Genomic DNA, 27563 nt, shown 5'->3' on the forward strand with positions numbered 1-27563 from the left:
TCCGCGGTTTCTCATCCCTTTAAAAATTCGCGATTTCACGAGGATCGCGACAAAGACTCTAACAGTGTTGTGCGTGTCGCGACGGTACACGGCGCATTTCCAAGACAGATCTTCAGGTTAGATCAGAGCGACGCGCAGCCGCCAGGTGAGCAACCGACAGTGCGTGACGGAAATCATGCTAGAACTTTTCACGTGAAAAGGAAGACAAGAAATACATAAATATTGAAAATAATACTTGGACAAGTTTGTCTCTTTGTACTGGTGCTGAAAATTCCTACGTTTCTGGAAGAGAAGTTTGTGGATTAGGTTATCTCGTGTGCGTGCGCGTTCGGTCTAAAGGTATTTCTTACCTTAGTGATTATAACGGGGATATCCCCTCTGCACGTCGTGAAACCCGGCCGAGTCTCCATAACCTCAAAATTCCCTAGTCACGAGGGACCGCCGACAGACATGTCGCTGTAAGAATTGTGTTGTGGTGCCGACAGGGATATACATCCATCAGGAATTGCGGTGAGTGACGGTGACCTGGTGCGTGATACTGTTGTGGCGATACTTACATCTCGAGAATCAAGAGGGTTCAGGCTTCTAAAGTCGTCCGGGTTTTCGGACGCGCTATACAAGAGCCCCCCCGGAAGCGCGGATGATGACCGGACGGGGACCCACTCATTTAGTCGCCCTGTACGTGGCGACGGCAGGACTACAGGGTGATTCTCTTGGTTCCGATGAGGAGGAAATCACCCTTCTCGTTTACGTGCTCATCGATGCGCTCCAGAACAAGGTAAGCACGTTTAAAAGTCACGATAACCACAAAATCATATAATGCATTAAGCATGAACTCACAATAGATTGTCCTTTCAAATTAAGCCACAAGAGAGACATTGGTTTGTAAGCTGAGTTTCCACTGTGATAGAATTACCGTTTCATAAGTCTCGGTCAGGTAGTTGTTCATTTCCTGTATGCATGACCCCCGTGCATGTTTCCCATGAAGTGACTGCACTGAATCCCATGTTGTCAGTTCTGGATAAATTATGTTCGTGACTAAAGTATTTAAGTCGCTTTATAATTTCTGTAAGGTATCGTGAACTTTTTCAAATAACTCTTGATCAGTACTTGTGTTTCATGTTTTTATTAACATTAGGTAGATTCACTTGGTATTATGAACAATCTGTCTTTCGTTTATGGTATTAAGGTTAAAGTCTGCGTTGTATTGGATTTGCGACCTCTTCGGTCGATTTCTTAGAACAAAGGAGTTGTTTACAATGGACTTCTTTGCTCGCCTTGGCTAGGAACATAATTGGTGTGTTCTTTCTTTTTTTTCATTATACTTCAGTATTAATCTTGATATATTATTGTACAGTAATTCGTATACCCCTTGTAGTCACATCATTGACAAAAGTGGCCACAGACCTTAGTGAAAGTCGCTTGAAAATAGTTTGATAATAAATGGAATTGTACACTGGTATAAAAATAGCTTGTAGGTCTGTAGAAATTGACGTAGGAAAACTCAATGGCTTGCGACCATAGATACAAATGTACATACATGGAAAATGTTCATAATCCACATAGACACGTTGCTGCTATACGATTCAAATAATTATTCGTGGCAGCATAACCTTCCTGTGATAATCAAAACACTATTATTATTCAAAAATAGGCACATATGTGAGTACGCGAACGGAAGTGGGAGTTCCTTAAAAGGAGATAATACAGGATTATCTTTTGATAGTAGTAACTCCTATAGGATTATTCGTGCCGACAGAGTGAATCGCAGCTCGTGTGAGTCGTTAATTAAATGTCTTCTAATTAAAGATTTGCCAAGTCGGTAGACGATTACGTAGGACGTTGTTTGAGAATGGCGTTAAGCTCGAGGAATAAAATAAAAGTCTGTATAAAAAAAAAAAATAAAGTATAAGAAAATTATGGTGATTTCTTGTTTATCAATCCAATTATTATTCGCAGTGTTCAGATTATTGACATCCTAAATAACTATCGATCTCTCGTTAAACGTCATCGACATATAATTATGCGGACTTTATTGGGACACCTCGTATCATTGAGTTTGCGCATGATTATTTCGTGTGAATAGAGGCGACCATTTTACCGAACCTGTTCTGTTAGGGAAGCCCCAGTGCTGAGCAATTTAGCGAGAGCATGCGGTGCATGTAGCGATATAAAAATTAACGAGCCTGTTTACCACGGATAACTAATGAACTTTTATAACAACGCACGTAAGCCAATGCCGTTTTAAAATAAGGACTGGTTAAGAAATCTAACATCGATTCTTGGAGAAGCAAGTTATAGGTTGAACTACGTGTGTCGAGAAATTTCGACGTGTCCAAAAGAAATTCTTTGGTAATTTTCAATGTAAAGGAAAATACTGGTTCAGGGAGGACATTACGTATTCTTTCAATGGTCGCCGCATATCAAGGGCATTTATATGCGTGTAACGAATACGTATGAGTACCCTGTGACTTCTTAGTAACGGCGACCTACGACCCGATTCCTTTTTACTTACGTCCACCTCATTCACCTTCAGCTGTCTCAAGCAGGAAAATTCATTGTCTTGCGCCCGACGCCATACAAATTTACAATTTATGAGAAGACTATGCTTTGCATCTAATGAAATCCACGTATTTATCCACTGGCCCTGCCGTAATCGTTTAACCTAACCTCAAATTTTGCGTTGCTCGGTTGGTATCGTCCGCCGAATTACCATGATTAACACCTTGACCTTTTTCAATACATTCACTAGTCCACCAAGTCCCACGGACATGCTAACGGTTCGTTCTTATGCAATGCGAACTCGTTGCAATTTGTATTCAACTGACTGCACGCATTCTACGTTTGTATATTTCTCTTTTTTAATTTCCCTTCACGTGGTTAATCTCGTTCTACGATTTTACTAGGACATATTTATTCCACTGGAGACAGGGTGGATTATGATGATCCTCGATTCTTGGAAGTCATTTATCATTATAATATTTCAATCTTTTGCTCTTTCTCTTTATAAATATATTTTTATTTTATCCCCCTCGAACACGGTTCGCACGTACTCCGTTCACTCCTGTTGTACTTTGTCACTCACGAAACTTTCTCTATGTCTCTCCTTTTTTATTTTCCCCTCAACTTCCCCTTCGTCCTCCTGGAGCGCGACAATGACGTCCATTAATGAGTGCGATGCTGAAATGCGCGAACTCGTATCTCAACAGGTAAATAAGTGGCCGAACTGAAAGGCTGCCAATGATAATGCGATACGCAGACCCCATGCATATTCATAATTGAAAAGCTCAGGCCCATTTAGCCACATGCACGCGGCGCTGAATGCAACACCGTATAACGCACTTATGTATGTACACATATAGCTAGAATCACGCTCAACTCCTGTCTATTCGTTATATTTATGCATGACAATATATCACATACAGTACATTTAACAGGTCTATATACATGTTTATAACCGTGTCTAGTTTCACGGCGCGAGATCAAGATTCCATCAGTTTATAATTAGAGCGAGAGGTATGCCGATCTCGATGGAAAAAGTGCCTCTTAGAGTTACCATTATTTTTTTTTTAAATATGCTACAACCGATTTAACTCGTGTGGCAGTATACAGCGAAGTGGAAAACTCGTGAGCTTGCTTATCGGCTTGTTCAACGTGATATCAGTTATCACTGCATGCATGATGACAGGGGATGACCAGCATGACGATTCTGATTGCACGGGGCTACATATTACACAATTAATCGACCGGCGTCCGGTACTAGTTTACTTACACCGGTGACCATGTCGTGGATACGCCTTTAGATTCTTAGAGCAGATTTCGAGATACACTACTACTCGCTAATCGTAGCCTAAACAGCTCGAAGTCTATTCATTATCTACTCGCTAAACACTGTCGAGCAGTCTGTCGTTAGACAACTCAGTGGTCACGTGAATCACGGAATGGCTTTCCTCCGCGAGCTTTTCATTTCCGTTGGAGATACTTGAGATGTCGACAAATGAAGAAACGAGGTTTCTCCACGTCGCAGCTGTTGTCCAAAATTATTGAAATATATTTATTGTTACTTTTTACTTGCCAAATTTTTTTTTCTTTCTTGGAATTATCCAACCGATGAGCCTATTACGTCAGAGCGTAGTTGTTTTTGCAGTTTTCTTTTTTTTTTCGTGACGTTCGTGGAAGTAATTTCGTCGAAGATCAATGAGCGAGAGGGAGACAGAAATGGTCGAAGGATGTACGAGATCGTTAGGCAATTCACAGTTTAGAGTTCAACGCTAAAGGCGGCGCTTCATTAAAAGTCGCGAAGACGTTCGTTATAATTTATTAATACTTTTCTACGCGCCAATAATAATCCGAAGTACGTAATTCCGTCGGACCGAACTACCTTGATCTGTTAACCTCAAGTAGTTGTACCTGCTTATTACATTTCTTGCACGCCATGACTTGGGGACACATTTAAACACGTACGTTTGCGCCTGCGTGTTTGCCTTAAGGCACATGCACAATATTCTCATAAGGACACTGTTTTTAACGTTGCGCGGCGATAGATATATTGAAATTGCATAACGAACCGACTTAACCCCACGAACCTATGACCAATACTGAAATAACCTAGACATCGATTGCACGTCATTTGCTGTATCTGATGTCGCTTGAAAATAGACAACATCGGCTGGTACGACGGGAAATGGGGGTCGGGCTACGTTTCTGAATCGTGAATATATATATAGTCTTCTCGTGTTTTACACAATTTTGAAACTCGAATAATCGAGTCACCATCTAGTAAAAACATGATGATTTGTCATGGATACAGTGTAGTCGCCATTGGTGATGGTTGGGAGTATCATGCATGCGGGTCACAGGTGAAGTTCTACAGGCCACGTTCTACCGTATACTACCGATATTTTTTTAAAACGAGTATCTCGATCGAAAATGCTTGCCTGTACGATTCCGTGAATGCCTTTGACTTGCGTAGGTGTGCCTTTATCCTCTGATCATTGTATACAATGCGGGTTAGGGAACATTGATATACATATATTCCGTTAAGTACACGCTACACTTACACTCGCATACAGAGACTTGCGCATTATATCGAGGGACCTTCTCCCAGGTTAAACGCAGGTCAGAGGGTTCATTTAATCGTGACGTTTATTATGGGTTATATTAGGGTAATTTGAAAATGGAGGTATCGCCTAGACAAAAGTACACCTTATTACGGTACTGTAGGGTTAATTGTTGTTGCAGGCATTCCCGTAATCTGCACTTTAGTACCTGAAACTAATTCGTGTTGTATATATATATTTTTCTTTCTTAGTGTAATCGTGACTTCGGTAAGCTTGGACACATGCTTATTGGGTATTCCTAGTGATATATTTTCGTACAAAAAATTCTACGGAATTAATGTGTCAGGAAATGATTGTTCCTCGTTACACTTTTTCTAGTAGATTCCTTTCTCTCTGTAGACTCTTCGCTTCTTCGCGGTAACGTCGTTATGACAGCATTGTGCGTGCGTCAAATTGCGCAGTCGACTGCCCAATCGTATTTCTGAGTGCGCAGATACAAGTCGTTCTGGGAAGTCTCTTCCGCAATATACTCGTAGACGCGACACTAAAGCACATTTCCGTGGCCGATTTTGTAACTTAGTACGAATAATACATTTTTATGGATCTTTACGTAGAGGTTTGCGCAGCAGTCACGAAGTTTCGGATATTTTGCGTTGGCATCATCAATGCCATTTCCTGGATTGCATCACGCTATCATACGACGTTATTGCAATTTTACATAAACGCGTTCTACCTGAGACTACTGTACTGCTTATACATATACATACATGAACGCAAAAGTAACGTAGACAATTGATTTCTTAGGGATAGATGCATACCTTAACGATTTCATATCGTAATTAGTATCCTGTAATGCTTCAAGTATGGTTTTATACTGCGCAATGACGCTATTAGTCGAATATGAAATTTCGTGGGCCTATCGCGATCGCGTTCTTTATTCGCCGTTCTTTTCTTTTTACATCCCGTAGTCTTCGACGAGACGCTTCTCTCGGACGAGAAGCTCACAAGTCATGGCCGTCCACTGAATAGTAGATGAGTACATTATTTACCAAGGTTCCTTCTCATGCTGTGGCGACCCGCCGTTTCGATAGGTACGTGCGAGAACTCGAAAACTGAAGAAGTCTAAACTGCCAGGATAGCATAAGAGCTCGTGTGTTCTGTGTCAAGGACTATTTTTTTAACAATTTTTTTTCTATGTATCTATCTTTGTCCCCGTCGTGTTTCTCATGTTATTGTTTTCTATGTTTCCTCTCTATTGTCTATGTCAATTTATGGGAATACATAAAAATATCGGGTCATGACACACGGTTTTTTGAGAAATTTCTAAGAACTTTTCTAATTAAATATGGAATTATGAATATATAAGAAATTAAAAAGGAAAATAAAAGTTTAATTAATGAATAATTTCGAATTGCATAGGGGTGCGCCTGTTGACTTACTTCACTTCAGACTCGTTTGTGTGCACCGAAGTAGTCGGGGACTGAAACGTTCATAGTGCACTTACGGAAGAATAGTTCGGTTAGTTTATGTAAATTGAGACAAATGATGGATGCATTTTGATTGAATGAATTTATTTAATAGGTGCGTTGAGTGCAGTAGGCGTTGCGTGATTTTCATAGCGAATGGTTTGACTTTAAATATAACCGGTGCGCCTATAAATATGCATCTTGTGCAACGTGAACGAGTAGAGCAAGGTGCAAAATGCATAATTGCAGGAGCAATCGGCCAACAGTGGTTCTCACGCTTTGTATTATTTCCAGGTGATGGGGTACCAACAGTACATCGTGAGACCGATGGTGATGGATGGCGGCGCCGCCGGCGGTACCGGAAGTGAAAATCCGGTGGTGCCCGGAAGTAGCGGAGTCATTAGCGAAGCGGCACTCGTGCACGCTCCAGCCCTGACCGAACAGACCCTTCGGGAACACGGGATCCCGTTGCATCAAGCGATTCAGCAGGTATAAACGCATTTGCTAAATAATTCGTAAATTTTAATTATTGTTGATTCTATTGTTAACCCAAAAAAATCTAAAATCTTGTAATTAGTACATTAAATCTTAGTATATCACCCAGGGTGTCCGTCAGAGGGTTACTGATAATTTGATCATTTTGCTTAAAAAAAAAAAATATACTTTGATCCTGTCATTTAATTTTGCCCGATAATGCCTATTTTTCTTTTTAGAGATTTGCAGGTTTTCTTATTAATTGCATTCCAAGAAGATGTTAATGGTACTTTAATGACATTAATTTCAAAATACTTTCCCGCCATAATTCCCACGATCAATCTCGATTTCTTCGTTAATAAACGCTGCGTTAATTATCATTATTCTACGTGAGAAGATCAATGAGATAGCATTCGCGATTCCATTTACTAAATTGACTATGGGCGGCATACGCGAGTACACATCCTTAAGACACACTTTCACGGAAATTCTCGTGGCTTTCTTGGAAAAATTATACTTGACAATTTGAAGGGTAAAGAGATAGGCGATCTGTTGCAGCTGGGCGATCCTCGTTCGTGTCGAAAGTGCATTCTGAAATTCAACTGTGTTCGTTTTTTGCTTCCTCATAGAGGAGGAAGCTATGTGACGGTGGAAAATTGTCCTGTCGAGATTTTCATGTCACCATGTTCAGAATGTGCTAAAACGTCGAGAAATCACGTTTGGAGAAAATTTCCGGATGTGTGTGTGTGTGTAATGGCCTCCCACAATTCAAACGTGTATAACTCGAGAATGATTTTATCTATAGCCCCTAAATTTTACAGGCATATGCACCTCTATAATCCCTTCATTGATTATAATTTTCGTCATGATTCAAGCTGCGGCTCGGATTTTATGTCGTTTTCAAATTTCCAAAAAAGGAACGTTATCACTCTAGCAATCGAAAATTTTGTGATAATCCTCTAAATAGTTTTTGACAAAGAGATTCGTATCCAAGGTTGGTTGGTATTGCATTTGGGCCGAATACATCGAGAAGTTTTGATTTTATCATATTTTGAATTTTTCGAAAAATTAAATTTATCAATATAACTCCCGTCAACTTTGAACGATTGAGCTCTAATTTTCCAAAAGCATAAAATATCACTTAGCCCTGATATGTTTCAAATTTGGCGGAGATCGGCAAAACGGATTTGATTATACATACATATATTCAAGTTCTTGAATTTTGAGCCGATTCAAAAATATTAGGCCCGAAGAGATCATGCAAGAGATTTATCCTTACATGCGTTCTCTACAATATGAAGGACCCCAAGTTGTGAGAGGCATGGGGACTCACGTTAAACAAGCTGCAAGTTGAAACTTGCAATTTGCTTCCTCCGAATCGTAAGTATAGTGTACGAAGTCCCTATATGAGGAAGCCAAGAATTTTAATTTTGCAATTTACTTCCTCTGAATCGTCGGTAGTAGATGAAGATTCATCAATGAGAAAGCCAAAGATTAAAAAAAAAAGAAAATGCTTCCTCATATAGGGACTTCGTACACTACCTACGATTCGAAGAAAACAAATTGCAAGTTTCAACTAGCAGCTTGTTTATCTAATAATTATCGGACTGCAGATGAGAGATACGTGTTGCTGTAAATAGATCAGAAAATATAGAAGAAAAAAGCAAAAGAAAGTAATGAAAAAAAAAAAAAATGGAAATAACGTAAACGTTAAGTAGGTAATTTGCGGTACGCTCTAGTCACCAAATTTTTTGTCTTTATTTATCTTTTATAACTATCAAGACTATTCGTGGAATCGATTTGGGAGAAAGAAAAATTGCAAGAGACTGATTGCGAGATCATTAAATTCTTTGGTATCGGATATACGCTGTCTCGTAATGACGCGTTTCAAAGCGGTGCTCTACCGATTGCGACATGCTCGTCTAGACGCGAAGAAATGTTTTCGAAATCGAGTGTACCGATGTATTATTATAGTAATTTTCTCTTTGCGAGAACCTTGTGATATCCCTTAAGCTTTTTCCATGATTCGTGCCTATACATACGGTGTGTGTGCGTGCGTGTGCGGATAAATAATATTTCGATATTAACACTAAATTAATACTGGCATAATATTATTCCTATGCCAGTATCAATTTAGACGTCGCAAGAATTATTTTATTCCATGATGACCATCGCGATAACTCGTTCCTCCTATTTTACTTCTATTATATATTCTTTCTTTTTGACGCTTCCTTTTGTCATATGTTTTTGTCCTGCCGGTGATTAATATGCGTCGCATGGTTTATTCGTAGCCGGCACGTGTTAAAATCCTTGCGAAGATCAATATCGTTGTGGGAAAAGCAACTTTTTCGTTATTTGCCATTTCACTTTCATGCGGGCCCTAAGATGCATGTGAGTCGGAGAAGAGTGCGCGACAGAGGAGAGTCCAATAGGGGCTTAATCTTATGCTAATCAAAATAGGGTAAATATAGTGCGTTAAGTTACATCTACTTTTCATTGAATACATTACATTGTATGAATATATATTAACGATATTAAAATTATTAAATTATTTTAAGCTAATACCTATTTATTATTTTTGATATACAGTTTGAGTCGTGGTGGTCATCCCTTACCTGCGTGGCAGCTGGAAGTACGCCACGATTTATCGTCGATGGACAGGCACCATTGAGACAGTGTCTTCATCCGGAAGCTTGCAACAAAGACATTGAACTTCCACTCCATTATACCCTATTTCATGACTTGCGCAAGGAGTTCGCCACATGCTACTCGTCGCAAGACGAACTCTCGACGACTGGAATTCAGGAAATGATTCAATGTATCCTTTACTAATTTCATTGATTATCCACGGTGTGCTCCGTACCTTTAAGTAAGTGCAATACCTCGTGCCATGCGATGCGGTCTACCATAGCGTTGTGAAAGCACCTTAAGTTCGATAGTTTTCAAAATTTCCGCAGCACCTTTGCACGACAGCCGGCGTATTCTGTTATGAGATACGTACGGGTCAGCGATGTCAGTGTTTCTCAAGCTAATTACAATTGCAAAGTCGTCCCAAGAGACCTCGCTTCTTTACTGTCCAATGATTATGCGATATTTTACTGTCCGTCGAATAACTCGAGGCACAACGCTGCTTCGTCATTACGTCCTGAAAGTTTTAATTTTACAAAATCGTTTGTTTCGTCAATAATGCAATTTTTTATAAGTAAAAAGTAAAAGTAATAAGTAAAAGTATATATCGCATTGCTCTAGCTATGTAAGAAGTCGCGGAAGTATATCGAATATACGTAGTAAATGTGATGAAACGACCTCATGATTTCCTTGAACAAGGCCACGGCATATTCGATAATCGGATGTTTTAACGCAGTCTTACGTAAAGCGAGAAATCAGTTCTTAGTTTACATATGCTGCAACCTACGACCCTGCGCCTTCCTTTTTCCCTTCGAGTAATAAAGATCGTACGGCCGTAAAAATTCACTGCAGGTAATGTTAACTGTGGCGAAGTAGCTGGCGCGCCTCGTATGGTTACTACTTGTGCGCATGCGTGACCAACAGGGCGCGTGCGCAATCCTGCTGAAAACCCAAACTGTTCGCGCAGTACGGTTCGTACCGTCCTCACGTACATAGCTATACATTCTGTAGTAGTTTAGTACACAAGCATTTGTCGTGCCGGGTAACACCATAGGGCCCATACCTCTGGCAGTATAGTAGTTTAAGCGCGTTGAACGGTTGACACGCCGTCGATAGGTTGTGCCGACTTGCCAGCATCTGTCCACCCACGCACAGCAAATTCGAAACGGGAAACATTGAAAAAGCCAGTGTACTGCGTTGTTGATGGAACTTTAACGAGTAATTGCTTAATAATAAACTAAAAACCAGTGAAGATTGCGAAAACGGAGCGGCAAAGATCTTTGAACAGGGTGCAGCAAAGACATACGAGGTACGTTTACGTAGGGATTATGTTAATGTATATATACAAGCTATGTAGAAAGAGGGTAGCTAAAGAGCTTCTTTATCTTGAGTATAACCGACTGCTCTTTTTTCTATCTTCAGTCCCGTAGAAAACGTTCGATATGTTCTAGAAATTATTGGGCTCTTTTTTTCTGAGCATAATGCCTAGGGTTTTTGGAGTACTAGCTGTAGCATATTCTGACGTAGTAAGTGTAGGCTTACTCGTGTTGTTTTTCCGTCTGGAGTTTACGAAATTTGATCATAAATAATTCATTTTATCAACGATTTAAGGGGTAATGTGTAAAGAGCTCATGTAGTTCCGATGCGATACAGTGTAAGTATCGTTGGTCACGTAGCTTTCAGCGATTACCAATGTGTAATCGTTCCATAAAATTTATTGTCCTACAGGACAATGAGCCGACGCGTACAATCGCCCAACTCCTGTTATATTTTTCTATGCAAAACCGTTGGAAAATCCCATGGTTTGTATTGGCTATAAAGGAAAGAAATCTAGTGAAAAGCAAACACGTGTCCAAACCAAACGTAAAGTCTAGTTGGATGTTCACTTAAGCGTAACTGTCGAACAGGCGTCCATTGTTTTAATCCAAGCTTCAAGCTGTGCTGTCGCACAGTTGTGCATACTTTACTCATACCCGGCATTATAAAATCGAAAGCACCTGTAGCAGGTGATAGCAATCAATATCAACGTCTATTTCGACGGTGGCAAATGATAAAAATACAAACATTTATATCGATTGGAAAACCGAGAGATCGCGACAGGTATCGTATCACATGCATCGGACGTTTTGTAAATTGTATTGCATGTACGTAACAGCGGTCTAGTTTTAATTCGTTCGGTGCTCGCCAGCGTAAGTCAGATTATGCTTATTGACTGTTACGTTTAATGAATTTACGTTTGTAAGAATTAATACAGAAGGCAGTGACGTGCTATGGGATACACATATATTTTATTATCGTACCGAGTGGTGCAGCTACCGAAAGTAAAATATAAATCTATAAAAATTTGTAGGATTGGTCATTTCCGTGGGTATGAGAATGGCGATTGGACGGTTCTTATCAACGGCTACGGATTAAAGGTCACCCCCGTGAAGATATTGGTAACGACCGTCGGGTACCAAACGATACGCAGTTCTCCTCAATCTCTTGCCACTTTAGAATCGTAGAATTTTTTGGCTTCCAACCCTGACTGTCTGTCCTTACTGTGTCTATCGCTTTCTGACCTCGTGTCCGGTCTGCGGGACCCTCGAAGCACGAAGGACAACTTCCGGTGAGTCCCTAAATAGATTTTGGAGGTGTCAGAAATCTTACCCTACGATAGACAATCCTTAAAGGAACGCAGTACGGGTACTTTTTTCTCTCCTTGATATGCGTTTAAAGTATTTTCCTGGGATTCTGTAAATTCCTTCGTATCTACTATCAATACCAAGATCCCCGGGGAGGAGGTCATCTTGGTTGTCCTCTGGTATACATGGAAAATTTTCCTCTCGAAAATTTTTGATTTAATAACGTTTCTCAACGTGGATGGATAAATGTCACCACTTTGTATCAGTATGTAATATTTAAATCGCGTGCGCTATAAGGGTCCGTCTTGATCATTGTTGATAACCATTGCCCTAATGGACCCCGGAAGGAGGACGATTCATAATGCGCGATAAGTCTTACTTATTATTCTTTGCCCGGCGTCATTACTCTCGGAATTTGTCTTCTGATGCATAATACAGCGGTAGGCGCATTCGCGTGACTCACGTTTTTCAAAATGTCTCCGTTCCCTTTGTCCAGTCTTGAATAACACTGGGAAACAGTCCTGCGTGCTTAGTCGAAGTATCTATATGATACCAAATGTGAATGACTCCAACGATTCCGTTGATCCGTTCATTGCATGGTGTACCATTGCACGTTACCTTTGACTGTTCCGACAACAATCCTTGTCCTTGACCTTCTCCGATTTGGTAGCACTTGGTACTCGCTTGTTATAGCTGATTATTTGCTTCTCATTGGGCCAACCTTACGTACGGAGCACACCCGTATACTTACTGGAATAACGTTCTTATAGACGTTCATTGCATAATAGGAATTGTCGATCATGACTCTTACTGTGAAACATTTAAAGACCCTTAACTTTTGAGAATCAGACTTTGGTCTGGCGCCTGATACGGATAACGAGTATCACGTGAAGGAAATCCAGGATATGGTGAACATCGTTCAGAGGATGATCAAGGATGGTAAGATTGGAAGATTCGATTTTTGTACCACGCGTAACTGTGTTCTCTCTGACACTTGCTTGATGGATATTAATTGAGTTGTTGGAGAATCAGGATGCTAATGATATTTTGAAAATTACTATACGGTTACACGTTATAGATTCAACATGGAAAAGGAAAACAGATAAAAGGAAATACCGTGTATACATTTTTTTGTTATCCGTATTTTAAGAACCTGATGGAACGGCCTTAATGGTTTATCTGTTGTTTTTTGTTATACGCAGATAGGATCGCTGCTACTCAAGCACGTGGTTTTTTATATTCATTTGCGTGCAGGCGACATTTTTCTTTCACGATCTTTCTGCAGTGTTGCTGTAGTGTAGATAACAACGGGGATCATCTGTGTGTATGCGCCTTACTTAATGTTCCTACACGTTCTCGATAACCGAAAGGATTACAGCTCACGTGGTCGAGTCTTGTTTCATCCTTGAAAATGTGCGGTTGCTTTACTGTCACAATGAGGAGACGAAAATAATTGCATGGATACAGTTAATATTGGTAATAACATCGTACAGATACGATGCTCTCTAGAAGTGTGCTATGATACGATAAACACACAGGATTTTTACGTTGACTCTGTTTTATGTTCACGTTAATTTTTGTGTTCCGATAAAAAATACATAAAGTCGCGACCTCGTTGCGTAGTTGAACTTTCAAACTGTTCGTTAATCGGAATATCCTTTATTCATTTTGTTTTTCTCTTATTGCGAAGCCATTTGTAGAAGCATTTTTTAGTTGTTGATTGTTGGACAGAGTTACGCGCGACTATGCTTTTGTCAATGTTCGTACATGATGGCCATCACGTGCGTCTCGCTATGGATAAAAATAATGGCCGAACGTTTTGCCGTTTGTATTAGAGCTGCGAAAACTTGGCTCGTAATGGAGAACTAGCCAATAGCTTACCATGCACGTGTTCATACATACCATAGCGACGTGTTCATACATACTTCGTTGCAGTAGCGTACACGAATCCTGATTACATGTGTTTTCCCATTTACGAATATACGGATCGAACCGTACAATAAAAGCACCAAGTGCAGTTCTTATCACAGCGACTCTCAACTTGTGCGTTTATCGACGGTCTTGATCCCGATTAGGGAAATAGTTTTTTGAATTTACTCTTATGCATACGTTATTAACTTCAATCCGTTAACCAGAGATAATAGAGCATGATGTTATCTTTTGAACGGTTTCGCATTGCGCTCCTCTCGGCAGTATTCGCAAGCTTGCTTACGGCAATCTTGCATTCCTAGAATGAAAAATATAAATTTGGTCAAAATATTTCGGTCCTCCGTAACATACGATTTGTTTTTTAGGTTATTGTCGCCATTTTACACGTTCCCTGCCACGTGAGTCGCATGCGCCCCACTTTGAACTTTTTGTTCAAGCCATTTGATATTTTCGCTCGTAAATATAACATTTTCATAAAATATTTTATAAGACTGCATGCATTGATGTCTAAATATGATGTATATACAGTGCAGTTATCACTCTCGGGTCACCAATGCCAAACACAACGTTGCGATCAGTTTTTTAAATATTATTCTATTTGGAACTTCATACATTAATATTCAATAATACCAACAATATTAGAAATAAGAAGTTTTATTTAAATTTAATCAAACTCTTTTTCTCCTGTCTTTGACTTAAACTATGCAACTAACAAAATAAATTGTTAAAACAAGACTTTGTTTTATCCTGTAGTGGATCTTAAACGTTATGTCTTTTTGTTGATAATGTTTTTGTAGTCTTATAAATGTTATAAGGCATATAAGGAAAAAGACGAAATTACGTCGCCCGCAAGAAAACGCCGAGGGGTAGAAAGTAGCCCTGCGTATGGAATGAGTTAGCAAATGGGCGAGCGATACGATCACCAAAAATAAAAAATAAAAATTTAACCGATCGGAAACCATAACCAAGGTGCAATGATCGGTTCTCTGTGTTTCGATATGGGTCATAACGAATATTTTCTGTCGTTTGATATGGCCTTCTGTCGCGGAAAAAAGCAATGTAATACCACGGAGAGACCCGTGTGGCGGTTCTTTTCATAGATAGAAAGCCTCTCGTGTATACTATAGCGCTCGCTTCTCTTCGGCGACGAAATTCAATACTTCTAGCAAGGAGACATTGATTTATATTACTCTTTTACGTCTAATGTAAATCAGTGATATTCTATGGTCCGATTACGACATAGTACGTGCATTCGTGCATAGCTGGATTTCTTTTGTCGAGCTGTCAATTTTTCTTTATTTTGTGTAGACGTTCGGGGTTAACGAAACCTTGCAACATTTTGTAGTTCCACGAAGAAATTCATTCTGTAATGTCAGCTTAAATTGCCGAGCTATTTCGCTTACGGTGGATGTCGAGCTTTGCGATTAACCACTGTGAGCTGCACTGCTAATAGAAATTGTTTGAGAAACGGGAGACAGGATGAGGGAATACTGTTACGTGGCAACGTTAGCACAGGGGACGCTCGACATCCGTGTATTTCCACGAGCAAATTTATTCACGGAAGAATAGGACTAGGTAGTCGAGTCAGCATTGTAGAGGAGCACCGATCTGCAGCTAATACTGTATATAGTATAAATAAATGGATGAACTAGTGGCGGGAGTCGTGAGTGAGGCTTAAAATACTCTGGCGCAACCTGTGAACGACGCTCTCACAACACTCGTCTACTATTGTCAAACTTGTTTCGACTTTTTGAAAGATTTTATTACTTCCACGCTTTGACTTTTTCTTAATGATTGTTCATTGTGTTTTTTCCTATAGTGCTTGACGTATAGTTTAATCTTACCCATGGCTCTCTTTTATGTGAGACTCATTTTAGTGGTTTCTGACAGTTTATTCAGGTTATTTTACTTGTCAATGCATTAGAGAATTAAGTATTCTTGTTGTATTTCAATATCTTATCATTTTGTTCTTTTGTCTTTGTTCTAGGACACGTATTTCAGAATCCGGAAATTGTTAATCTTGTACTGGAACCTGGCATATGGTGAGTTTTGTATCTGTTTTTAATTTCTAGATATTAATCCGCTGACCAGTTGTTTCTATGGTCAGTAAAACAGATTTGGTTGAGTGGCTTATGTTTGTTATCTATAATAGACAGCATTTAGCTAAGTCAGATAAAAATGTTATAACTGTGCAATTGAGTTTTATGATTTTTGTCTTGTAAGTGCTCTTATCACAATGTCTATAGCAATCTTATCTGACATCTAATTATTTCTTAAATTAATCATTTTGCATCAGTGACAATTGCTACTGTTGTGCTTACAGTCATTACATATTTGTATTCCATATTGTTTGATCGATAGAACTGAGTGCTCTTACTTTAACCTTTCATGGTTTTCAGCTCAAAAGACGAAGAAGTGGACAATGATTGTGTAGTGAGAGCTCGAGGACTTCCTTGGCAATCCTCTGATCAGGACATAGCTAAGTTCTTTCGAGGATTGAATGTGGCCAAGTAAGTATGCGTAACTTATGCAATGTAAAATTTATCAAAAACTTGACTATGCACTGAAAGTTTAATCCTTAGTTTTAATATTTATTGACATTTGTGCGCAAGCTACCTGGATCTTCAACATTTATGGATACAGCAAAGATGAGTTGCAGAGCATCGATCGCTCTGATGGGTGATCACTGCTTTTATGTGCGTTGTAAAATTGTGTTGTTTAATGAGACAATATCCGTTATACCGACATAACTTGCGATATATTGTTTGCGTTTATATACCGCCTGGAAACAGTAGTGTAAAAATTCTTTTGGAGGAATACTCTTTGGTCCGTGCTCTATTTTCGATAACGGTTATCAAGGGTCATGAATGATTCTTTTTGTTGTGACGATGTAAATAGCAATTAGACGATAAAACTTGTAAAAAGTCGCACGTAATAATCTAGGCGTCTATTATATCACTTTTATGCTAATAAGATATTTTTTCTCAATTTTACAGAGGTGGCGTCGCACTTTGTTTAAGCCCAATGGGCAGGCGTAACGGTGAAGCTTTGGTGCGTTTTGTTAGCAAGGAACACAGAGACATGGCGCTCAAAAGGCACAAGCATCATATCGGCTCAAGGTACTTAGACCTCTTCAAAGCTACCGGTGAGGACTTTGTACAAGTAGCTGGTGGAACAAGTGGAGAAGCTCATGCATTTCTTTCGCGAGGAGCACAGGTCATTGTCAGGATGAGGGGTCTACCCTATGACTGTGTCGCCAAGCAAGTGGTAAGTAAAATGATAATGATTTTAATAAATTCGCATTTTTGTCATCTGACAGTCTTATAACAAGAGAATTTGATGCTTTCAGCTTGAATTCTTCCTAGCAGGAGAAAATTCGTGTCAGGTATTGGACGGTGAAGAAGGAGTACTGTTTGTAAAGAAACCAGACGGCAGGGCGACCGGAGATGCGTTTGTTCTATTTGCAAAGGAAGAGGACGCCTCAAAGGCATTAAGCAAACACCGTGATCTCATAGGCAGCAGATATATTGAATTATTCCGGAGTACGACCGCTGAAGTACAACAGGTATGACGTATCAACATTGTCAACAGTTTCTTTTTTACTTTCAACACAGGATAACTAAGGACATCTCTGTGTTCGCAGGTCTTAAATAGGGCGCTGGATCCAAAACCTTACGAGGCTCCACCGCCACCACCTATAACAATACAGCCACTTCCTCTTTTGCCACAACATATAATAACTTCAGGCACCCGCAAGGATTGCGTTCGTTTACGTGGTCTTCCTTATGAGGCTCAAGTTGAACATATTCTCGAGTTTCTGGGAGAGCACGCTAAGAACATTGTGTTTCAGGGGGTTCACATGGTCTACAATGCGCAGGTACGTAAAACTCATTTTTAACATTGACGCCTGTTTGTACAATGTACATATTCTAGGAATATGCTGAGATTTCATTTCATTTCTAGGGTCAACCCTCCGGCGAAGCTTTCATCCAGATGGACAGCGAGAGTTCCGCGTATGCATGCGCCTCTCAGCGTCATCATCGGTATATGATCTTCGGCAAGAAGCAACGGTACATCGAGGTCTTTCAGTGCAGTGGCGAAGATATGAACCTGGTCTTAACAGGCGGGGTGGTACCCCCACCGCCACCGCCTAAGGCTCTTCTGTCACCTGGTACGTTAACGACACAAACACCAGCCAGTCTAACTCATCCACCTCCCGCGGCACCAGTAGCGGTGCCGACACCACAGACACCGCTCTGGGACATACACGCTCTGGTCCAAGCTCAAGCTCAGGCTCAGGCTCAGGCCCAGGCGCAGGCCCAGGCCCAAGCCCAGGCACAGGCCATCAGACACCAGGACTTTTGGTTGATGGCCCTAGCATCAAATCCACCTCCAACTTCTTCACCAGGTTCCCCAAATTCCACCACAACCACGAAGGCCTTAGCCTTGCCACCACCGCCAAATCATCATAATCAGTTGTCGCACTATACCATGGCACCACCTACTGCCGCCGCTCTTCATGCTCAGTCGCATCATCCTTTTCTTTTCCTTAACGTACCTCCTCGTATACCCATCCTAAGGGCTCCGCCGCCCCACGGCTTACTACCACCTCTAGTACAGACCGGACCATTCAATCCAGCAGCCCTAATGGGCCTTAAGAGGTCCTGGGAGAATGCCTTCCCCACGGAAGCTCCAGGTAGTGCACCGAAACGCGCTACTTGGCAACCTCCCGCGGGATTCCACGCTTCAGCACAGGCTGCTGCTCCCGGTTTAGCCTATCCCGCTCAATTTTACCCACCGATGTAAGTCGAGTTTAGGGCAGCTCAGCGACTAATAGCGCGCAACAATTTGTCTTCGATTCTCCACGTTTTCTTTTTTTTTTTCTTTTTCTGCTACGTATGGTTCTTTCGTGATAATGCTAGATTATATAGCAACACAAGAATAGTAGCAATCGGAGCAATAACAATCGGAGTAGCAGCTATAGGGCCCTACTTATTCTAAAGACTATATTGAACTCGATACGACCACATGTACTACGTACTCTCAAGAGTGCCTCTCAATTAATGATATTTTTGTCTAGGGTCGAACGATCGACAATAACTCGCCCTAATTAGGAGATACCTATTATACTATAGTATACAAGTATATTTTAAAACATGAGCAACATTCCATGCGACACGAAGACTTCGATACTTGAGGAGCGTACCGCTGTAGGCTTGCCACTCTCTTTTGATGACTTTTACATACATTTGCCAACGCCGCGTGCGTGTGCCTTCACTATTATATGAGCCTCATACCCAATTTGTGGCTCCCTATATTATCTGGCGTTAGAAAGTACTTAGGAAGCGATCAGTGGCCAAGCGAACGCACCAGATTCCAATCGCATTTAGCACATCCCTATACTAATTCCTAGAGAGTAGGACTTTATATTACATACCTTCTAATATAAATTAGCAATGCTGTACGTTCATTCAGGATGGATGTGCAATGATGAATTTAGCGCATTAGCTCGGGATGTATTACACTGCAATTTGAACGTTATCAGACTTTTGTTTTCACGTGCGAAATGGAAAAAAAATTATAAATTTAATAGCAATCACGACGAAAATCTCCGATTTAGCAAAAATTACGATTTTGAGACTTAACGTTCGCTTAGTGCCTTAAAGCAAAACAAAAAAATGTTATACAAGAAATTAGGTAGATTCGAACAGAGCGTTATTAAAGCTTGTTCATCCAATTTCTACAATCATGTACATATATATATTTTTCTCTTTGACAGATGACCACCAATCGTTTATATATATATATATTTTGATAGGTATATTTGTTATTAGACTTAAGCAATGGGAATCCATCCATTTATATATACCTAAATATATATATATACACATATATATACAATCAGCGTACCTCATTTCGAGGCAGTGTTAGGACATTTTTTTTCCACGCGGCATATATCTTTTTACAATTCGTCTGAATACACTTGAATTCTGATATGTCTATGCATTTTGCGTATACATACTTTATATCATTTTTTTTTCTTGTTAAATATTAATCGGCTTCGATATGATAGAACGCGACTGCGTGAAAACGTTCCCATTCAGTCCTATATGAGCATTCCTCGAATCACATTCCTGGAATCACATTCCTCCAAAAGTAAATGGGACCACTCACTCTACTTACACACGTACACGAATAGCAACTAGTATATGCATACATATAAAACGGAGATACTGAACTCGTGACGCGAAGGAATGTGATAATAAAAAAAAAAGAAATGTATTGTAACGAAAGATCTCACGTTATCATGTCAGTCCTTCGCGTCTCGAATTTCCAATAAAAAACGTATATTAATCCAAGGGTTGATAGAGAGTCGAGTGTTCGCTATGAGAAGAAAGTGAAAAAAAAGAACATATAAGTACTAACGAAAATCAATTATCAAAATTGATTGTGGAAACGGTGGTTTTTCTTTTGTTGACAATTTGATAATCAATTTTTTCATGCCTTGTCAGCAGCGAATGCTTCGCTTCCGCGAGACTTAACCTGGTGTCGGCAGTTTACCCTTTCTTCTAGTTATCTTCCATGGTCTAATTAAGCAAATAAACAAAGAAACATATACATTGATACGATTAATAATCATACAATTAGTGGAAGAAATAGACACTTACGAATAGTACTATTCGTGTCCCTCATGTCGTTAAATTAGTGTATCTCTTTGTCGTTACAACCTCACATTCTACGCAACGCTTACCACGAGTCTTCTGGAACCTGGGTATCCAAGGAAATAGTAAGCTTGAGGCTGAGCTTATGGAAAGATTTGACCAAGGGTCATGTTCTTTGATTTGTTAAAAAAAAAAAAGAATGAAAAGACTCTCGTGTACGCTTATAGACGTCTTTCAGTGATCACACGCTAAACATAATTTGCATACAAAAAGCGTGTGCATCGTACGCGTACCGTATAGTTATTTGTGTATTTGATTTCATTTCATACGTGTTGTTCGTTTGTAACAAAGAAAAGAAAATGGAAAAATCTATAGCGTGGTTCACTAATGGCAATTTTCCCGTAATCTCATCCTCGGTCTGTCCTCGCAGCAGTGTTCTTCTTTTTTTTTATTTCTTTAGTTTTTTTTTTTAATTTTCTTTGTACAGTATGGCAGTGCACTACCAAAAGAATCATATCTTGCCAATGCTTTCTTGATAGGTTAATACACACTTATCTAATGGTTACACGTGTACCTGGCGTATGGTGTTTCCATATGGCTAATTTTAGGTCAATATTTGGAAATGCCAATTTATGCATATAATTAGATGGTTAATTGTAATAGGCCGTTTGATTGTTGCACTGCTGCGTGGAGATACCATGGTAGAATGACTGGTTGCATGGAGTGGTCTATGGAGGGACTCGCATAATTTATTATTATAAAGAATATATCATTTCATGATACCAACATACATCATACGTATATATACTAATGGAACATTGCACACTGACCTTAACGACGCATGCAATTTATTATGGCTAATCGTTGCTATCCTTTTCGAGATATTTTCATGTGTTTGTTGAAACTTGTTTGAACGTTAAATTCATTTGTAAAAATATCGTTCGTTAACTTCGACGATTATTCCTCTTGGTAATATGTCGCTTACTTCGTAATATTGCTCTAATTAATTGAATATGTATATATATATATATACAGCGTCTTCCAAAAGAGATTGGCAGCTTCGATGAAATTTATGTGCATCATTTTTTTTTCAAGGTCTCCCCTACGTTAACAATTGGAGGGGGATACCTTTCGATTTTTATCGATTGATATCGAACCTAAACTTTGTTTGATATAAAAATCAATTGTCGGTAATATTTCTTTGTAAAAATATTTGCCTAGTGTCTGATTGATTTTGAAAAATTTGTTGAAAGTTCATTACACACCAAGGCGTTGTTTTCGCTTTACTGCAGTATGCGTTGTTATGAAAGAAAGTCGATCGTTATATGCAAACGTTACTGAGAAATTCATTTATTCGTTATTTACGTATGTTCGACTGAAACACACGGCACGGACGCACAACGAATACACCTTCCATCGTAGTGACACAAAATGAAACTCAAACACGATACACGCACACATTGTTTTTTTTTTTACCGCTGTATACTCTCTGTATATCGATTATTATATTAATATTCAATAATCATGTTTAATAAATGTACTCGTGTCTCGTGGATATCTTTGCGCTTGCCGGGTTTGGTGGACTTTTATCCTGATACCTCGCACGGTGGTCGTACTTTTTTTGCGGTTATCCTTGATCCTTGCCGATCAACGATATATCACATAGGTGTTTAGGTATGTGCATGAAAATTTGCAAAATGCAGGCAAAAAATACATTTAATTTGCCAGCCCTGTTTAATTTATTGTACTCGGGGAATTCGACGTTTGGTTGCATGAAAGCGCGTACCTCTTTTTCTTCATTCTTTGTTTCTATGTAAAAACTGGGGCGGGTGTTTTTTTTATTGTTGCTCTCATCTGTTATCTCGCTGTATTGTATATTTTTTAATTTTGGTTTGGCAATGGTCGTCGATCGATTGTCTTTCTGTGATGGGTGGGATATTGGGAGTAGCTATTCTATAGAATGTTAACGGACAATTATATAAATGTCAGCACAAAAAGTACGGTCATCGCTCCTGTTACGTTCTTTACAATATTTCACTGGGCTCGCAGGTATCTTTGGTGTTTACCGATCGAATTAAAAGATTATGTGTTGTAACTCTTGGTTCTTCTATTCTTCATATATATATATATATATATATATATATATATATTCATATATTTTGTCTATTACTTGCTCTCATGTATCTTAACTCTCTTTATCTTTCTCCATATCTTTTCTCCTCCCTAATATGTACTATTTAATATGTCACTTTTTATTACACTCCCTTCCAATCTGTTTCTCTCTGTATTTCTCTCTTGCTCTTTCTTATAATATATCTACCTTCCATCTTCATTATTGTCACTGAAATATGTTCTTCCTTTTTAGCTGTATGCGCTCCCCCCTCGCCACTCTCTCTCTCTCTCTCTCTCTCTCTCTCTCTCTCTCTCTCTCTCTCTCTCTTTCTCTTATTAATTCGAATCTCTAATTTACTTAGAGAGATTGGCTTCTCGCAAGTGGCGTGTCACGCTTTTGCAATGAGTCCTGCCGAACGGGTGTTCATATCTACTTTATGTTGCCTGCTTCGAACGGTATCCGGCAATTCGCCATAGTCTGTCGTGATATTTGATAGAGAAATTAATAAAATTAATATTTGTATAATAATCAGTGGTCTGGGTGGGATATGGTGGATTTGCGTGGCCCGCTCTATGACGTATGGGATTATATTCTATGGTGATCGACGTACCACTTGGTCTGTGGGACTCTTGTCCTAATAAGAACCACTTTGAGGAATTGGTTTAAAGTACATGAAACCATTCTATCCAAGTATTTGAATCTTTATTCATTGGGTCTCTCTCTCTCTCTCTCTCTTTTTCTTTCTCTGTCTTTGTCTTTCCCTCTTTTTATTGAAATAATCGCAGTCATGAGTCTCGCCCCAGAACAGTAGAGTTTTGCGATATGCGCGAATATTCTTTAAAAAAGGCATGATTGAGTTACAAGTTAGAAGCAGATCGACAAAGTGGCCTAAGTGGCTTTTACAAATTTTTCTTTCCCGTCGCGTAACGAATATTCGTATATCCAGAGATGCCTGCCCCAGGTTATATAAATATTTCGATAATTAATAATCGTTCTGACGGCAGATTGCCTCGTGAAAACGAGGATGAAAGATAGAAAAAAAGTTAACACTATAAAAACACATTTATTGTGTTGATAGTGCGCAGAAAAGAAGTGTTCACAATGGTATGGGTCTATTGTAGAAAAAAAAAGAAAAACTCCGAAAATAAAATAGATGCATTTTTGATCGAATTCCCAGAGTTCGGCGATAATCGTATAATCGTATCTTTCTGTTACTGTGATAAGACTTGAAAAAAAAGAAACGTTTTATCGAATAAACGAAGTTTTTAATTTCAAAAATGCTGAAATAAATTTCAATATTAAATATATGGGCACAACTTCAATATGTACATTGAAAACCTGATATTTTTATCGATACTTTAGCTCGATTAAAATAAAAGTTTTTAAAGATTTCAAAGGATAAGCAGAAAAAACAAAGATGATGATCTGTAACATAGAAATCCCTACTTTTGCTCTCGTTCGTGTTAATTGGTACGCTCTTGGGCTTCGATTATACTATTATTACGATTATTATTATTATTTTTACTATTACTATTATTATTATTATTATTATAATATTATTATTATCATTGTATCACTGCCAGTTAGTGTCGATGGCCTTGTGGTGTCTTATTTTCTTACGGTGTATATCTGGGGCCTTTTGCTGCCTGGTGGAAGGAGACACTAATGCTCATTCTCCCTCTACGTGGGTCAGCACAGCACGTCCTCAGTCTCGTCATCGTATCACTGCACCATGAGATCTCGGCAGCTTCGAGCGTGGTGGAGACGAGAGACAGAGGGGACAGCAATATTAATGCATTGAAGTTAACAGAGTACAATACTACGTCATATATGTATATACACATATATATATGACGAGAAAAAAAAGAAAAGAAATAATGGACGATTGCGCGGACGATACGTTGACGAAACCTCGTTATAGTCTCATCGGCACAGTGGTACGACTTTATATGGTGGCAAGGGTGGCTTTTCACAGGGAAAACATGCTGTTCCGGATATTATATAATTCCCTGGGTTTACAAGGTGTGACGACCTCGCGACCCCCTCTAAACTACACAGGACAAATTGTGATAATATATTTGAAAGTTAAAATACGCCTGAACTCTCTATTATATATTTTCTATCTCTTAAAATTTATACATGTATAAATCGGCTTATTGTGGATTTAGAAAGTGTGGAAATTTATATTTTTTTTTTTTAATTTTGGTGGATTTTATGGCAGAGGGAGCGGAATACACATTGTGTATATTAAAAAAAAATATATAAACGCAGTGGTACGGCGTATACATAATGTATTATGTTACAAATGGTGGTGCAGTGTCAATCACAGTATGGTAGCGGGACCACGTACATACTAACTTCTGTGCTTCAGGTAGGCCAAGTCCAATCATTATTCCTGATGTGGTTATCGGGTGTCAGGGATCTTTCCTCCTTTTTTTCTTACATTGTTTCTTTTTCGTTGTTCGAGGCAATGTGGAAATTTAATGTTTGTTGGATCCTTTTTTATCCTGCTTTAAGATATTGCCTCGAGCATCGGGTGCACTCAATTTGGTGGCGGGGTATGTTGCAACGAAATTTCTTAAAATATCGTGTAGCGTCATTTTGTGAAATATATATTTCCTTTTCTTTTTTACTGGATAATTTTAATTTAATAAAATTTTTTATTCTCGAAGCAATATTCCTCTCCTACCGCGATGGCATAATAGTGTGTAGACGGTTTGTTGTAAATAGATATCATTGGGGTCCATTGGTTGATTGGCTAATGGTGATACGTATGTATACAGACTAGCTTTTTCACGACATTCGCGTCTTGTAATTGCCACCTTTAACGCTAAAAGCCTCGTCAGAACATGATTGAGATATCTTGTTTTTCCCTATTCTTATTACTGGGAGGGAAAATGAAAGTGGCTTGTTCGTTTCATTTAATTAATATCCATCGTTAAGATCCTTATCCATGTTACCGGATTATCCATTGTCCGTCGAGATATTATATTTTTTGACCTTTCTTTGAATAGTCAATTTTTTGCATCTTTACTTCTAAAATAATCTTGGATAAGTGTTAATTCGTTGTTTTTTGCAGTACGACGTTCGATTTTGACAAGTTCTTCTTTTCCACTAGGAGGCACCATGATGCCACCACCTTTTGCACCTGGTGCTATGTTCCCACCGCCACAAGCGATGCTACCTCGAGGACCTCCACAATTTGCACCTGCTTATCCTCAAATCATCTACTGGCCATATCCGTCGCCGCCTGTTAGTCCCACGAATTACTACAATCCTGCGAATGTAGGTGGTATGGCTCCTATGCCTCAGCAAGCTCTTGTAAGTCCACAGGACGTTAATGATAATCGATACACATCGAGGATAAATCTTATAGATCTTATTCATATATATATTTTTTTTTATTTAATGTAGCTCTCTCCACCAGAATGTCTACAATTGGCGCCACCGGAACCCCGTATCGACGCACTGATTCCCAGACCAGATATGGATAAACGTGTACCTCTACCACCCCTACAAGCTCCCTGCAATCAAATCGTGGAGCTCTTCATGGTGTAAAAGGGACGAAACTTCTTTAAGTGGTGCAAAAAGCGAATACCGTATTGAAAAGCTTCCTTAATATTAGAGGATGCTGAAGTGATATTAATGTTCATTTGTCGGATGGTAACAATGAGAGTAAAGTGGACCAAAGGATATGGAGAGGATATGAGGTGGATCGAAGTAGGGATGAAGCAAAAAAAGAAAAAAGAATGTATAAGGTGTGCACCGATCAATTCGATGAATGTAGACATGGAAAGCTTCTCTTTGCTTTTTTTTTTGCGAATGCACCTTCACTTTCTCTCTCTCTCTCTCTCTTTTTTTACTGTTTCTGTCTATTAAGTTCATCCACCCTCACGCCATTGACAGAAATTCTCGTAGCTTATTAACGTGTTTCTCAGCGATACACGTTCTTTCTAGTCTAGAGATAGCCAAATTGTCGAAGCCTGATAGTACGCGGGCCGTTTTATAACGTTCTTTTTGCGCGGGTTAATGGGAACGTCCTTATGAATTGTTAGTGATGAAGATGGTGTGCAGGGTTCGCAAAATTCAAGCTGCAGTACTGAAACCCTCTGTTTTGTTACTCTTTACTACATTTTTTTTATAAGATTGTTTTAGACTGATATAACATCCGAAATTCTGTCTAATTGAATTCTATGATAGAACTAATTTTAGCTGGTATGTTAATTATGAATCATCCTATATAAAAATGGGAATTTCTACTGGTATTACATCTGTTACATGAGCTTCGAATCCGATGAACATAGTTTTGGAGAAGATTTGACATGTTTTTATATAAATATTCTCCAGGTGTTGGATTTGTTTAATTATAATTTTATCTGAGAGAGAGAGGGGGGGAGAGGGAGAGAGAGAGAGAACCTGAGAATATGTATTTCAATATACAAGGTGTCCCGACGAAACTACCTGACCCGGTGGGTATAGCGGTGTTCGGGAGGCTTCACTGATCACGAAAATGACCTTCTCTTTGTCCGGAAGGTCATAGTTTTTAAATGGGAGCAGGTCAAAGTGGACCAATCAGAGGGAGGCGTCAAGAGAAACGTAGGCACCTG

At 39.3% G+C, this 27563-nt stretch overlaps 1 protein-coding gene across 3 annotated transcripts; it reads left to right on the plus strand.

Annotated features, from left to right (window-relative positions):
- Positions 1 to 102: 102 nt before the first annotated feature.
- On the plus strand, positions 103 to 27533 carry LOC107265517 (RNA-binding protein fusilli). 3 transcript variants are annotated; one of them, XM_015735051.2, is made up of 12 exons: positions 103 to 778; positions 6821 to 7015; positions 9590 to 9818; positions 13102 to 13191; positions 16169 to 16223; positions 16581 to 16691; positions 17178 to 17448; positions 17531 to 17746; positions 17825 to 18058; positions 18145 to 18352; positions 26075 to 26277; positions 26371 to 27533. In XM_015735051.2, exons 1-12 carry the CDS (start codon positions 641 to 643, stop codon positions 26512 to 26514), a joined length of 2094 nt encoding a protein of 697 aa, XP_015590537.1. In that variant the 5' UTR covers positions 103 to 640; the 3' UTR covers positions 26515 to 27533. The 3 variants fall into 3 exon arrangements, with proteins under 3 accessions (XP_015590537.1, XP_024938562.1, XP_015590536.1); XM_025082794.1 differs by having other exon boundaries at positions 26384 to 27533; XM_015735050.2 differs by lacking the exons at positions 26075 to 26277; positions 26371 to 27533 and having other exon boundaries at positions 18145 to 22400.
- The last annotated feature ends 30 nt before the right edge of the window (positions 27534 to 27563 follow it).

Source organism: Cephus cinctus, unplaced genomic scaffold (genome assembly GCF_000341935.2).
Source record: "Cephus cinctus unplaced genomic scaffold, Ccin1 Ccin1_scaffold0227, whole genome shotgun sequence".
Lineage (NCBI taxonomy): Eukaryota > Metazoa > Arthropoda > Insecta > Hymenoptera > Cephidae > Cephus > Cephus cinctus.